Here is a 14984-nt window from a genome sequence, read left to right as displayed (position 1 = left end):
CTGCAGTAAGGGAAAGAAATAAAAGGGCTCCACACAAGCTTTAAATTGGTCAGTCTGCAGACATTCCATACCTTCCATATGCCATTGCAGCATCATTGTTCGATAGGGTTCCAATAAGACATGATACAAAGAGAGCTCAGGGAACAAGCAAAATAGAGCCCACGTAGCAACTGCATTCTGTGCCTCCTGAAAAATGATGATTCCATTTTCCTGTTCGGGTCAGGTTGGTTTGAAGAAAATCTCCCCACATGATCTTTACACTTTTGGTTTGCAGGAAATCTCCCCACATGATGTATATATTTGGGTTTTGGACTTGTTGCTTAGGCTGTTTTACCCTTTTTTGTTTCCTGGTCCGTAATGTGTTTCATATTCACATCAAACAAGCATGATGAATTGTGCTAAATACAAACAAAACTATAGGAGTAAGCCTGAATGCAAGCCGTCCAACAAACATCCATATGCTATGACACTGATTAAGCACACTAATATACCTCAATAGATTGGAATTCAGGTGACATCTCTGGAAGGGTGTACGTTATCAATCCTCCAACTCTTTTGTTCTTCCCACGACCAGATGCAGGCTGTAAAATGCTAATACTGTAGAGATATGTGTTGCTTCTCCCAGAGAGTTTCTCATATTTTGGCACTTCCCAGCCATTTTTCTGGCATTGCTGCTGAAGTACAGCCTTTGGTTGCCTAAGTGTATCCTCCTGACATGATTGTGTAAGGACCATAAGTAAAAACTAGAGGAAACCAGCAAATGCAAATCTACCTGAGTATACAACAAAATCTGTGAGGACAGTAACTTTTGGCTACCTGAGCAAGTTTTCCAGTCCCTTTCTTCTTTTGTGCCACCAGCTTTTTTGCCAGAGTACCTCCGCTCATAGACCATGCAGCTGCTTTCCCTTTCTTCTGCAGGTCTAAAATACTCTCAGGCAAATCATCTTGTTTTGCACTATCTTCATTGAATAGATTAAGAAAATCATCTTCTTCTTCCAATTGGGTTTTCCATGTCTTTGTCTCCTGGGCAACACTTTGTTTATTGCTAGTGTGCAAATTTTCAGATTCAGCACAGTTCCGATTTTCAATCATAATATCTTCACAAGGAGTTGACTTCCCCACGCTGCAGCTAACCTCCTTTCGATTGCAAGATCCTATAAAATTGTGAGGACCTGAGCTTATATTAAGTATTTCTTCCGACAGCCCTGAAAGACAAAGCATAGCTCTTTTAAACATAAAAGAGGCTTACGTTTTGCAAGTAAAAGAAACTGAAACAAATCCAACCAGGCTGCAAGCTTGATTAAGGTAACATCTCTGCACTGCGCTTGCCTTCATGCTAGTGCATTTATGAAAGGACAAAAGATACCCATAGAGTTCATTTCTTGCTTGAGTTCACGAATCAATCGCCCTGACATAGCCTGCTTCTCCTTGTCCCCTTTCTGTTTTGCAGCCAGTGCTGCCTCCTTTGCAGCTTGAAACTCCACTGCAATTGATGAAGCCCGAGTAGCCGAATCTACAGCCTAAATTGATGCAGACATCTTTTGCACTATTAAAAAACTATTCTTTGTACATTGTAATGGTCCCAAACATTAGGCATACATTCTGAAATTAAGTGAACTTTGGCCAAGCATGAAAGCTTAATACGTACAGAGCGAGTATGCTTGTGGTGGTGATCCTCTTGTTTTGAGTCTGCCTGGGCCTGGAGATAAGAACGAACAGCGGTCACAAAAGTGATCTACCTCCCTCAAAATTTGGACGATATCACAGTCGTCCAAGAAAATCAGAATTTGGTCACCAGATCTGGTCGCACCTTAGATAACCTACTAGATTTGAACCCATAATCACTAGTGTCTGTAGTCTAGCAAGAGAGCTAAAATAATTCAATAGTACGACTACATCTTCCACAGATTTAAGTGCATCCCTCTTGCCATCAAAATTTTGCCCAGGCAAAAAGAGAAGTGGAGACATTGGTGTTGCAAGAGCCAAGGAAATGCCCGAACTCGAAGATTCTAGAGCTTGAAATATGTAGAAATATATACCTTTGTAAGACTAGAATAAGTCCAATCATACAAATTTAGAGTTTTTGTTGTTCTAAAGATCAAAAATCTACACAGAAAATAAAAGAGAAGAAAAAAGAGGTAAACGAAAAATTTTATGAAAAACAAAAGGAAGACATACTTAGCAAGCAAAGCAACACTTATGTCGTCATCAGTGCCCAAGCATAAGCAACTATACTAGGTTTCTAAAGACCCGCGGAGTTTCTAAAGAGCTTGAAATATGTAGAAATAGGTCATACCTCCCAGTCTAAATCATTATCACTACTCATGGAAGGGCTGCCACTCCCATCTTGCTCCTGTTACACAAGTGATTCATATTTTTTAAAATTTGCACCAACAAAATCCACATTTGGGATGACAAATACCAAATCTATATAAAATCTAACTGTCAGCTCAAACCTGCTCAACAAAGATGTGTCTGACGTTACTAAATGGCAAGGTAAATTAGTCAAAAAGCACAGAAACAAAAGGTAGCCAGTCTACCCTCTAATCTTTGAAGATTCAAAAATCACAAGGCATTCATAGTCATAAATGGACCAGTGTAAAAGGTTGAGAAAGTCATTCATGAAGCCACCTAGAATCTTCATAAAGGATTACTTAATTATGAAAAAGAGAGCCTGCACTCACTACACCCTACCAAAACGTGTGCTTTGGTCCCCTTTAGTCAAAGGAAAATAGTGAGAAAAGTCTACGTTCACTGATGGCCTTACCAATGGATAGGCAGTTCATCCTCAACTAGATCACGGGTTTTGTAAAACTCACAGGATTGCATACAGTACTTCCAACATGATCAAAACATTTAAAATAATATATGCAAGGTGCTCATCACTAGCAGACCTCTTCCTGTTGAGCCACATACTTCCGGATCCAATCTGCTTGTTGCGATATTGTGTCCTCATCCGTGTCTTCTTTCTGCGATTCCTGAATATGAACAAATTTTTCCTGTAGCAGACCTCGTTCAGAAACTCCACTGTGGATTGATGATGGGACCCAATCTGCTCTAGATGCAGTTAGCAACTGCACAGAAGCACCTACGTGGACAAGAAACAAAACCACGCTAAATAAACATCTAACAATACTTGCTGAATCACCAACTGATGCAAATATTTTGAGATCACAAATGTTAAGACTGTGACATGATGAGTATATCAAGAAGAGCAATGTCACTTTAATGAGCAATGATATCTTAAAGCACCTTCCACTTCCTGAGATGTAGCACCAGAGGAAAATTTTATTGGCAATTCATGCCCTGATAGGTTGAAACAAAGCCAATCGAGTACAGCCTCCATTGTTGCATCTCCCTGTAGAACATATAATGAATGTGTGTCATCCTGCTTGCAGCAAGGTAGTAAAGTGCATTCTTTAAAGCCCACCTTATCATGTACACTCTTTGAAGTTCACAACATCATGGTGCAGGTCATATTAAAATGATTAGCTTGAAATAATTGTCCAAAAAACAGATTGAACTTTCATTCAGAACACCCCAAGAAAAGTCAGATCCTATTATGCTCTAGTTGAGATAACATGACCTCGGAAGAGTCGGTGGACATTTTATTTTGTGTGGACCGACCTTTGTATTATATTTTACTGTGCTTACAAATTCTGGCTCAGCAACAAGAAGCAAATGTAGAGCAAGCCAAAATTAGACAGATGGTTCATAGTATGTCTATAAGACCATCCAGGGAGGGAAAAGGAAAAGTCGGATGGAGCTTGAAACCGGTATACATAAGGTCACGCCTAGGAGGTCTAAGGTATCTAATATAGCCAATAATAGGCCAAAAAAGTATTTTGCAGACATAGTTCTGATGTCATAGAACCCTGGTTGCACATATGGGATGAAGCTTTTGTCATTTGTGAAATCAGAAATGACATGAAGAAAATCCGCGAGACCACTCATATGTTTAATGAGGCAGCGGATAGGTGGTGGATTAAACAACAAAAGGATGGTGTGGCGTCCACTATTTGTTCTTGCCTCCTGATGAAGTATCCCGAGCTTGGGATCAGTATAGGAACCTTCATAAGAGGAATTTGTCAATGCTTGAAAAATTTAGAGAATGTGTAATGAAGGTATATGAACCTCTTCCTCAGTTGGTACAAGTAAAGGATTTTATTTTCGGACTGAATGATAGAATCAAGATGGAAGTTCGGGTTAAATATGCAAGCATTCTAGACAAAGCAATAGCCATAGCCATAGCCCTGAACTATGAGGACGCCAAAGGTAACAAGCCAAGGGGTTTGTGCAGGTTGGGACTCGATATAAGTACCCGAGAAAGAGTGGGTTTAAGAAGAAGTGGATTAGTAAGCGTAGTGCCTCACAACTTAGTGGCAAAGCCAACAAGGGCTCCTTCTAAACCAAGCATCACCATAAGAGTGAAGAGAAAAGTGACTCCCGGGCTTGGTGAAAATCTTATTTGACACCAGAACAAATAGAGAAAGCGAGGATAGAAGGCTTCTATTTTGGATGCCTTCAATCTCATCAGAGGAAAGATTGTCCACGTAACAAGGATTGCCAAATGGCTGACATGGTGACCTTAGAATGCGACATGGAAATGGAGGGATGTCCCTAAGCCGGACCATATGCAGATTCAGCTATGTAATGAGTTATTGTGTGTGTATGTTGCTAAGTTCGGGCATCGTGCACCTGATAATATCCTATCTGAGTCCGTAGCAATAGGTATACAGATTTTAGCAATACGGAGTTAATTAAAATGAAAGGGCAAGCAGTCAATCATGCCATCGTTGTGTTGTTTGACTCAACGTCAACACACAATGTGATTAGCTCCAAGCTTGTAAAGAGGCTGAAACTAAAGACTAGTCCATATGCATTCACCCAGATGGATTTTCTCAGAGGCCCCCCTTACAGCGAAGGGTTCCCCTTGATGAGGAGCCTCCATAGGGTCTGGCAAAGATTAGCAGGGGGCGCTCAGCCCCGTTGTTGCAGTGAGGAGTTCAAGCGTCAGCCCCTCATTTGGCACCCGAATATCAAGGATCAGGATGGGTGTATGCCCGGGCAACGAACTCACACTGGATGGGCACAGTGGGACAGTGGCCTCGCCTGCTCCTTTGGCAGATGGAGCAGATTATCCATGGAGGCAAAGGTGAGGCCTGGAGCATTAGCGCATATGCGAGGGGCAGGGCAGCGAATGAGAGAGATTTACCTAGCCATCCCCAAGTCTCAGTGGGAGGGACTTCGCATGTGGATGGACAGCATATGGCTGGGTCAGCTTTCTCAGACTGGGGTCCCCTTGAGGATGATGATGCAACGAGACAGCACGCAGCTTGGTTTTCTCCGTGTGGGACATGGAGGCCTACTTCAGGCACTCACTAAGAAAGACCCTGAGATGGACGGGAGTCTGGATGGGATTCATTGGCACATGATCAGAGTGGTGGGCCGATTGCGAAAGGAGTGGCACATTGATCCTCCTAGCATCCCAGAGCAGATGCCCCCAGACGGCGCCCCTAGCTTTGGGAAGGTAGGCCCCTGAGGGAGGTCCAGTGGGATCCAAGAGCATGGTGTTGGCCCTCCAGGATCGGCCTCGCCGAGCAGGCAGACGAGGTGCCCTTCTAGTCCTACACCACACGGATTGGCAAGAGGCTTCAGATGGACTCTTCAATTTGGACCCCTTCAAGGGAGAGGCATTGGGTGGCCCATAGAGTGCCCCAAGAGGTCCGTTCCAAGTTTTAGACGTGTCTATGGTCCAGTTTGCGGCCGAGGAAGATCTCCAACTTCTTCTGGCTGACCACCCACAGAGGCTTACCCATTGGCACGTGGTTGGAGCAGATGCGGATAGAAGGGCAGTGTCATTGTCGCTCTGTTGTATTTCTTTCTTTCTTGAGACGATCCCTCACTGCCTCTAGAGCTATTGTAGCGTAGTGAGGATTTGGATGGGAGCCCTCAGAATTATGACTCACATGCAAAGCCTTCGGAGGGACTACACTGGGGGATAGTGTTAGCAAATACCCAACAGAGGGTACGCATAGCGGAAGACTTATAGTAATGCCCAGGAGCTCACACAGTGTGCGGTGGGTGTGGAATCACAAACTTCTTTACTTATGTGCATTCAATAGATGTGCAGACTCATCAATAGACAATGAACCAACCAGATAGAGAAACCACCAAAATATATATTTCCGTCCACAAATATGGACACAATACAAAAGAGACAGATCTAGAGTCCCACCAATGATGTGGTCCTCTAATCTTACCACAAGGTCCTTCTCCTATCTGCTGGCTATCTCTAGACTCGAGTCCGCGTGCTCCACCTGGAGCTTCTGTAGACTTTCCGTCCAGATCACAACACCTTGCTGCCCTGAGAGACAGCCAAGGTTCAGCCCTTGAGAGCTCAGTCTGCAGCACACCTTCTACTCTCCTTCACCTCCAAGATGAGGCCCAAGAAAATGTCTTCTGGCTGCTCCTGTCTGCTGCTGGTTCTGCTGAGCTGTTGGATGTTTGAATGAGGCCCAATGGCCTCTCTATATAGGCCCCAAGGGGGCTGGCAAAATACCGACCAGCCTGCAGCAGACTGGCCGACCAGTCTGTGGCTGGTCCAGCCCTATAAGGGCACACAACCCAGGGCTTTTGGCCCAAACTTCCAGGGCCCTTTGGCCCTCCATTCAAGGCAAGGATCCAGCCTATATAAGGCCTGCCTTCTGCCCACTAACAGCCATATTTGCTGCTCCATATCTGGGCCTGCACATCCTGCCATATCTGAGCCTCTGCCAGGTCCTCTTCCCAGCCACGTGTCCTACGCCGTACTCCTGTACATCCTGCTGTCCTGACCTGCCTGTACCGCGCCATCATCAGGGTCTGTTGCAGGCCCTTCACCTGCCCACTACCCTCGCCATGCTGACGCCATCTGCATGTTCCAATCCTGTGAGGTGCTGCCCATGTGGCAGCCCCCTCTCTTTCTTCTCTCTTGGGCACATCCTGCCCTAGGTCTCCCTCCCCCACGCACTCCTCATTTGGGGACTTACAGATGGGGAGGTGACCTTGCCAACAGATAGTGGCTTGGTTGACTCAGGGAGGTCACACGTTACAGATTGATGAGGTTTCTTCTGCTTACCGGATACACAGTCAAAGCATTCAGAGGATACAGCTCCATGAGGCGGCCCCTCCTGATGGCCCAAATCCTCATCCCCTCCGGAGGATAGCATGTGGGAGGTAGTAGCTAGTATCACGGCATGGAACATTTGGGTTGCTCGCTGTAGTCTGGTGATGGACGAGCATCCGATTCCACCCTCGGCTACCTTGGTCGCCATTTCAAGGTAGCCATCTGGCAATATATCATCTACACCTTGCACTCCACCTAAAAGCGTGGGACCTCGGGCTCTAGAGCAACTGTCGCGAGGTGCGCACATTTCAGCAAGGCTTGGCTTGCAAGAGTTTTCTACACTTTTACTCCTTGAGGGATTCACTGGCTGTATAGTCCCCCCACCTGGCTGTTAGCCCCTATACCAGAGACTCCCTAGGCAGTGAGCTGGGTTTCTTTGGAACAGGCTGGTTTTTTTCTTTCAGCCTTGATCCGGTTTTCCATACTCAACACCTTCAAGGCTGCTGTTTTGTATGAAGTTTTTTCAAGCATTAATAGAAGATTCCTTTCTTTGCCCCAAAAAAAAGAAAGAAGACTAGAACATCTAACTATGCTTATACCCTCAGAATGGCAGATGGAAGTTCAACTGAAGTATGGGACCAAAGTGTTACCCAGTTAGAGCTTTCAATTCAGGACTATTCGGAGAAGCTGGATTTTGAAATGCTCAAACTTGCTCACGCAGATATAGCCTTGGAAAGGCATGGCATTCGAAGAAGAATCCAGCAAAGGCAAAAGGATTTACCTCAAGGACCACTAGTTTCTGTGATGGAAGTCCGAAAACTCCAAAGAGATTTTTGGTTTCTTTGTACAACATCGGTAGGGTCGATTGATGGTCCATCGACTAGCACTAATGTTACCCAAGATGGGGAGATGGCCGAGTTGGCTGATCAAAGTTCTTTGATTATTTTAGGGATGAGTTACCTTATGGGTTACCTCCAGAGCGGAGTGTTCAACACAAGATTGAACTTATCCCAGGGGTAGAGTCTGTAAATAGGCCTAATTGTCGGCTAAGTTTAATTGAAGAAGCTGAGGTGCGAAGGCAACTAGAAGAATGCCTCAAGATGAAGTAGATTCAGCCCAGTTTCTCACCTTTTTCTTGGCCAGTGAAATTGAAGAAGAAAAAGGATGATACTTTTCGTCTTTGTATAGATTACACTGAATTGAACAATATCACTATTAAGCACAAGTATACAATGTCTCGGATTGATGATTTGCTAGATGCATTACATGGAGCCATAATTTTCAGCAAGATAGATCGTAAGAGTGGCTACCATCAAATCCGGATAAGAACCGAGGATAAAAAGCAAAAGCAAGTTTGGACATTACGAGTTTTTGGTAATGCCATTTAGGCTGACCAGTGCTCCGGCTACATTCTTATGCTTATGAATGATTTACTACGCCCATATTGTTGGAATGGTCACCTCCCCATCTGTAAGCCCCCATATGAGGAGCGCATGAGGGGGGTGAACCTAAGCACAAAAGCATGGTACCCAGGTGCCAGTGAAGGGCCTGGCAGAGGCAGCTCAAGGCGCCTTCATGGCGGGATGTAATAGGCAACCCGGATGGAAAGGGTTGTGGGCAGGATCTTGACCTGCAGCAAGCGCTAGACAAGGCACAATGACCTCAGCAAGAACAGCAGCGCTTTGGGGCCTGGTAAGTAACCTGGCAGGAGGTGAGACATGCAGGGCTCATAGGCGCGTGCTAGAAGCACATGGCAGGCCAACACAGCAGGCTGGAACAGGCCTCACATGGAGGCAAACAGTGGCGCAGGGCCACGTGGCAAGGCGGGGGAGCAGAGGCCAGCAAATGGGCTGGCAAACCCCTCGGCCTGGTCAGTAGGTTGACCCCAAGGGGGTCGGTTTTGGTCGGCAAGAGGCAGGGGGCTGAACCCACCAGCAGTCGGCCCTTTCTAGGGCTGCTGGGTCGGTTGGCTGGCCAGGCTCTTGGGCCTATAAAAGGAGAGCCTCCAGGCCCTCATATCTATTCACTTGGAGCAGCAGTTGGGGAGCAGACAGCAGCAGCAGCAAGCCCACCCTTGGACCTAGACACAAGAGGAGAAGGAGGCTGACATAGGGCTGCAGACTGAGCTCAAGGTGCTGCCCACCTAGGCTGGCTTCTGGACAGCAAGGTGGAAGGGATGTAGACAGAGAGTCTACATATGCCCGAGGTGGAGCATGCGGGCTCAGAGATCGGAAATATAAAGCGTTGCTTCTATATTTGTTTCTAAGCATTGTCTATTTATTCACTTGCACATCTATGCACATAAGTTAAGAACTATGTTACCACACCCCACACACACACTGTGTAAGCTCCTGGGCATTACTATCAGTCTTCCACTATGTGTACCCTCTGTTGGGTCATTTCTAACATGGTATCAGAGCCCAAGTAGGAGGCTCACAGGTGTGGGAGCCTGAAGGTAGGGACCTTGCTGAAGGACGACCCTGATTCAGACGTTCTTGGGAATCGACCTCCACGACCGGAGGACAATGCCCTTGCGAGAAGGAGGGTGACTCAAGTTCACTCAGGTGCGTTTAGAGTTCTGGTCTACTGAAAATTGAGTTTCGTTGACTTTGCTGTGTGGTATAACAGCAGAGATGTTGACTGCTACAGCCTCTTCAGTCCCTACTCTCCCTTCCTCCTCCCCCAGTTTTCTCTCATTCAGTATCCCTAACTTCAGAGAGTCTGGGAATCTGGACGGGACCAATCTGGAAAGTGAAGATCCGGAGTCATTTAGTGGCTCGGAAGTTGTGGAAGTTGACAACAAGAGTAGAGGCGAAGCCGCAGGACAACTTCCGAGTCATTTAGCGGCTCGGAAGTTGTGGAAGTTGACAACAGGAGTGGAGGCGAAGCCAGAGAACATGGTGGCTGTGCTGGCCCGCCATGTGCTTCTAGCACTGCTCATCTCCATCCACCTACGAGCTTGCATGGAGAATGCGAGGATCCCACATGGAATTCTCTATCACCATGCATTTGTCCAGCCAAACTATCTGACTCATCTTGATATGTAATTATCTGGAATGATACATGCGTGGAGAGGTCTCACTGCAAAACTCTACTAGGATAATGTCGTGTGGCATGCATCCCTTTCCCCACATCATGTGGGGATGGATCATGATCTGTAGTCTCTTAGAGCCAGTCCACTCATAATCTCTAAGGTCAACTACCAAAAAGCCCCTGCATAGAGGGCTGCTGGTTGAACTAGAGTCTCAAAGAGAAGTGATCTCATGTTCACATGCTGAGTGTGTCCCTGGAAACACTATCTCTCTAGTCTCAACATAGAAGCATGTCCTCTGTTCAATTGTACACGTGCTGTCGGTGTCTTAGTATACTTGGGGCATGTGAAAAGGCACCCTATGTAGATATAGGATTTGACTATCTCAACCTGCTCCTTCGTAAGTATGAGGGCCTTGCATTGAATCCGAGCCTGATTAGTGTTAAAGATCATGACCTTGGATTCATCCAAGTTGGCCTTCATGTCTCAACTCTCACATCTCATTGTATGGATCATTGAAAAAGCTGGCCGTAGAAGGCTGTAGTCAGCTCAAGGATCTCCTACGGGTCCGTGCGCATGTGTCCCTTTGGGTCTCCAAGCCATTGAAGCTGGGCTCCTACAGACCGTGGTCCGGTGGCCTGAAAGAACTGTCAGGTCATCCTTTCTCCCTGCTGGACCCACCTGGCCCTGGAAGACTAATATGAGAACTCTGCTCTGCGAACCTCCATATCCTGTAGCTCCAAGCGTATACACTCCAGGCGATCCCTAAGCCACTGGGATCCCGGATCCTGGTCCCTGAGTCTCTCGATCTCAATGATAGATTGCTGTACTGTTATGAGCATCTGCGAGCCAACAAAGTTCATCATGCGAGAATTTTCTGCAGACGAGAAGATAGACATGGCTAAAGGTTCAGGAAGCCACGCATGACCTTGAAACAAATGCTTGAATTGTGTTTTGAAGTCTAGGGAATGCCCAGGGGGAGGAGGCTACAATTCCTGGCAAAGTCACTTATTTGAGCACCTTAAAAGCTCGTGCAGCATAAGAGCCTTAGGGACCGGAAGGCTGTTGCATGACAAAATAATTAAAAGTGGACTGGTATCAGATGTAGATATTGGGAGCACTCTGATTGACATGTATGCCAAATGCAGGAGTCTACAGGAGGCACACAGAGTATTTGATGAGTTACCTAGTCGAGATGTGATTGCCTGGTGTGCAATGATAGCACGATACAGGATCCATCACCATAGTCAAGAAAAAGTATTTTGTAGTAGACCAGCTAGTATTCCAATCTCCAGCCCAGTCTGAATCACCATACCCACCGCGAGTGGTACCTGTTTGGTTGATCCATGACCGCACATGCCTCTAGGATACATTAACACCCTCATGCCTGCCTTCTATTATTAAATCACCCTTGGCTTGGATGAGCACTGGCATGAAACCCCACTAAGAAATTGATATTTGGTCATGTAGTGTTCAAGAAAATCTAATGTCACAAGCATCTGCAGCCCGTGTCGATGCTGGCTAGGGCTGTGCAACTGGTAACCTGATGGCCGCCGCGACAACGTTACAAGGCAGCGCTAGGAGCCACGTCAGCAGCAGACAGGAGCGTGCCACGCGGCAGCCAACCAGCAGGTCGTCTGGTCGGAACATACTCAACCCTGGGTCAGGATATGCAGGGCCCTCTAGGGGCCTGGTCAGCCAATTCAAGGGCCCTAGGGGCCTATATAAGGAAGTCCTCACGGACGCTCATTTCATCCACCTTCAGGCTTGAGTTGTGGCACAAGTCCTCAACCAGTAGCACTGTTCTATGGCAGGATTAGGCCGAGATTAGGGAGCGGTGGATCAGCCCCCATCTGCAGCATCTATAGGGTTTATCGCTTGGGCAGCAGCAGCAGGGTCTATAGTATTTTATCCATCCCCTTGCAGTGAAGGATCTTCCTTCCATACAGTACTTTTCCCTCTTTCTTTTTACAGTTGCATTCATCCCTTGGGGCAGACATTTATACAATTTATTTCCCTCTTTGGAGGAGCCCATTCTTCCTCAATTCACAGCTTCCACTTGTGTCTTTCTGAATGCATTATTCTCTCAGTTTCTATCTCTGTTCAATTACAGAAGTTAGTTGGGGAGAGAGAGAATGAGTAAGTCTTCTCCCTGCTACATTGGTATCATAGCTTCAGTTCTTTTTTTCATGAGATAGTGAGGTTTAGTTCAGGGATAGCCACTATTTTATGATACAGGCAAGATCCGGAAGGGACACCATGAGTACTAGTGACAAGTCCAACTTCAGTGTAGAGGAAGAAATTGCTTCCCCAGGCCGTCCACCACAGATATCACCCCCGGTCGTTGAGGCCCCCGTAACAGCTTCCGTCATGGTAGCCATGATGTAAGCCATAATGCAGAGACAGATGCAGCAAATCAGCAATCAGAGCGCCTTTTTGCACGCATGCTTCAGCTCTACGAGATACGGGATGATCATGAGCAGGCAGCCAGAGAGCACAAGAGAGCAGCTCAAAAGGCCAAAGGAAGAGCGCGATCATGAGGCTCAAGAAGCTAGGGAGCCAAGAGAGTGCACAGCTCCGGAGGCAAAGAAAGAACGGGATCATCATCTCCTCGTTTCTCTACTCCGCCCAAAGGGAGAAGAGGAGAGGGAGAGTCATTTGAGGAGATCAAGCAAAGGAAGGTTCGACACACGTTCAAGTGACTCCTTGGCCACTTCAACAGAGCCTCCTTGGTTCGTCATGGCTACTGCCCGAGATACAGATCAACCATTCTCGCCTGTACTATCAATTCTCATACTCTGGTTGAGATAAATTTGTAAGCCACACGCAAACAATATAGAATTAGCTTTCCCACGCTTTATGTTTTTCTTACTGAGACGTCTCATATTCCACTCTTTTGAGTGAAAGTGCCTATACAATAACGTAGATAGTAATGCAAAGAACTGGCGTTGCATGTTTTGGAAACTTATACGTTGCATGTATTGGAAACTTATATGTTTTCTAGAGTTCAAGTAAGAACAGCACATCAACCACTAACAAGAACAGCTGAAGTGGAGGTGGGTTCACAACTTCTTCTTCCACAAGCCCCTCTTTGCGAATATCCTGATCCCTTAGGATGTCCCAAACCGATATGCTACTCTAGGAGAAGAAAGTTATCTTAAGGGCTATCTTGATCCCTTGGGATGTCACAAATCGACATGCTACTCGAGGAGAAACGAGAGGGACAAGCAAGCACATCAGCATCTCATAGGGACCGCAAGCTGGTCAACTCAGGGGAAACAAAAATAAGCTTGAGGACAAGGCTGGGCGATCGCATTCGAACCCTTTGCCTTTGGGTGGTTCTTTTGGGTCATTTGCAATCCATGATGGTGACTTGCAGGACATAGGGTTACAAGCTTCGAAATTCTGAGTGCATTCTCGTGAGCTGCCCACCATCAGAGCTGAGTCGTAGCATGGAAACAGTAGAATACCGCGGGCAAAGCTGCAAGAGCACGTTCAATTTGGGAGGTAGAGAAGCCTTCCGACGCCAACTTCTCATAAATATTGCGAAGTCGTTTAGCTGCCTGTTTCCTCTGCGAGTCAGAGAGAGCTTCCGGAGTGTTGGAAGCGGAACCTCGAAGAGAACTTCCTGTGTTCTGGAGAAGGCGACGCAAGCGACGTTCGTTCTCAGCGGAAATTTGGACGTGAGCAGCACCCTTAGGGCCACGATTGGTGCTGCTCTTATTTGCATCGCTTATCGAGCTTCCTTTCTTCTTCTTTGGACCCATCCCTCTCTCCACTCTCACAGAGCACACGATGCTCTTGGTCTTCACTTTTATGTTGACTACTTTACCTTTAGCCAGCTAGTTAAGAATAGCAAACAGGTAAAATGTCCAATAGGGAGGCATTTTTTCTTTGCTTCTTTGATATTGGTATATTTTCAAAGCAAAGGGCATATACCTCATATCTACATTATTCATAAATATAAATATCAATTCGTATATTTTCAAAGGAAAGGACACATAAATATAAATATCAATTTATTCATCTAAATTTAAATATATACATAAATACACTCAAGCACACATATATCATTTGCATGGGTGCTTCTTCATGCATATTTCTTGTTTCTCATGTGTCATTCATGATTGTGAGAAAATATGCATCGGGATATTTTTATCCTTCACCATTTTTTGGAAGAACAATGCCTTGGTACTAGCCCTCACCCGACATAAGCATTGGCTCTCATAGTTTTCTAGCTTCCATAAACTTTTCAGAATTTCTATAACAAAAATTAGTGCCCTATTACTACTTGATGATTGCGATAGCTTCGAATTTGAATTCCAAATTCTGGATTAGTGCAGCCCTCCATAGTACCAACCCCCTTACCCTAGAGGTTGCTCGTTTCCCATGTCAATATAAATTCAAATTTAAGGAAGATTTTAAAAATCTAGGTTCAATACTACAATATAAATATTAAAATTTGTACATAAGGGAAATTAGATTGACATACTCAACTAAATTATTACTAAGTTCAACTTTGTTTTGAAAGAATTAAGTGGAGTTACACTGGAGATGCAACATTTAATTGACAACCTGTATTTAGTATATTGCAAGACCATATAATATTTATTTTTCTAATATTAAATAGTAATGAAAAAAAAGTCATTTTATGTTAAAATGAAATTTTAAGACCTTTCCTTAGAAACTAGAACTTTCTAAGAAAATGTATTTTCCAAAAGCATGTTTGAAATTATCCTTTGAAGATTGCTTCAAAACCTTGGACTCCTATGAAAATTGTATACCATATGTCCTAAGATAGTAATACATTGCCTCTGAAGATTGCTTCAAAAACTTAGATCCAAT

The 14984-nt window shown here is 45.3% G+C and overlaps 1 protein-coding gene across 1 annotated transcript in view; it reads right to left on the bottom strand.

Moving 5' to 3' along the window:
* Positions 1–13936, bottom strand: part of LOC147902304 (RNA helicase family protein) — a 236498-nt gene extending 222562 nt beyond the window's left edge. The window contains exons 1-9 of the mRNA XM_087373377.1: positions 13610–13936; positions 3253–3358; positions 2895–3088; positions 2297–2353; positions 1649–1699; positions 1367–1520; positions 817–1205; positions 492–710; positions 72–186 (exon numbers count right to left, since the gene is read on the bottom strand). Of these exons, the coding sequence (XP_087229503.1) occupies positions 72–186; positions 492–710; positions 817–1205; positions 1367–1520; positions 1649–1699; positions 2297–2353; positions 2895–3088; positions 3253–3358; positions 13610–13906 (1582 nt within the window). The 5' untranslated portion in view covers positions 13907–13936. The remainder of the gene's footprint in view (positions 1–71; positions 187–491; positions 711–816; positions 1206–1366; positions 1521–1648; positions 1700–2296; positions 2354–2894; positions 3089–3252; positions 3359–13609) is intronic.
* Positions 13937–14984: the final 1048 nt, after the last annotated feature.

Source organism: Dipteris shenzhenensis, chromosome 4 (genome assembly GCF_047967505.1).
Source record: "Dipteris shenzhenensis isolate YYH24624 ecotype China chromosome 4, Dip_SZ_1.0, whole genome shotgun sequence".
In the NCBI taxonomy this organism is placed as follows: Eukaryota; Viridiplantae; Streptophyta; class Polypodiopsida; order Gleicheniales; family Dipteridaceae; genus Dipteris; species Dipteris shenzhenensis.
Note: the sequence above shows the minus strand (reverse complement) of the source record. Positions and strands in the feature narration are given on the sequence as shown.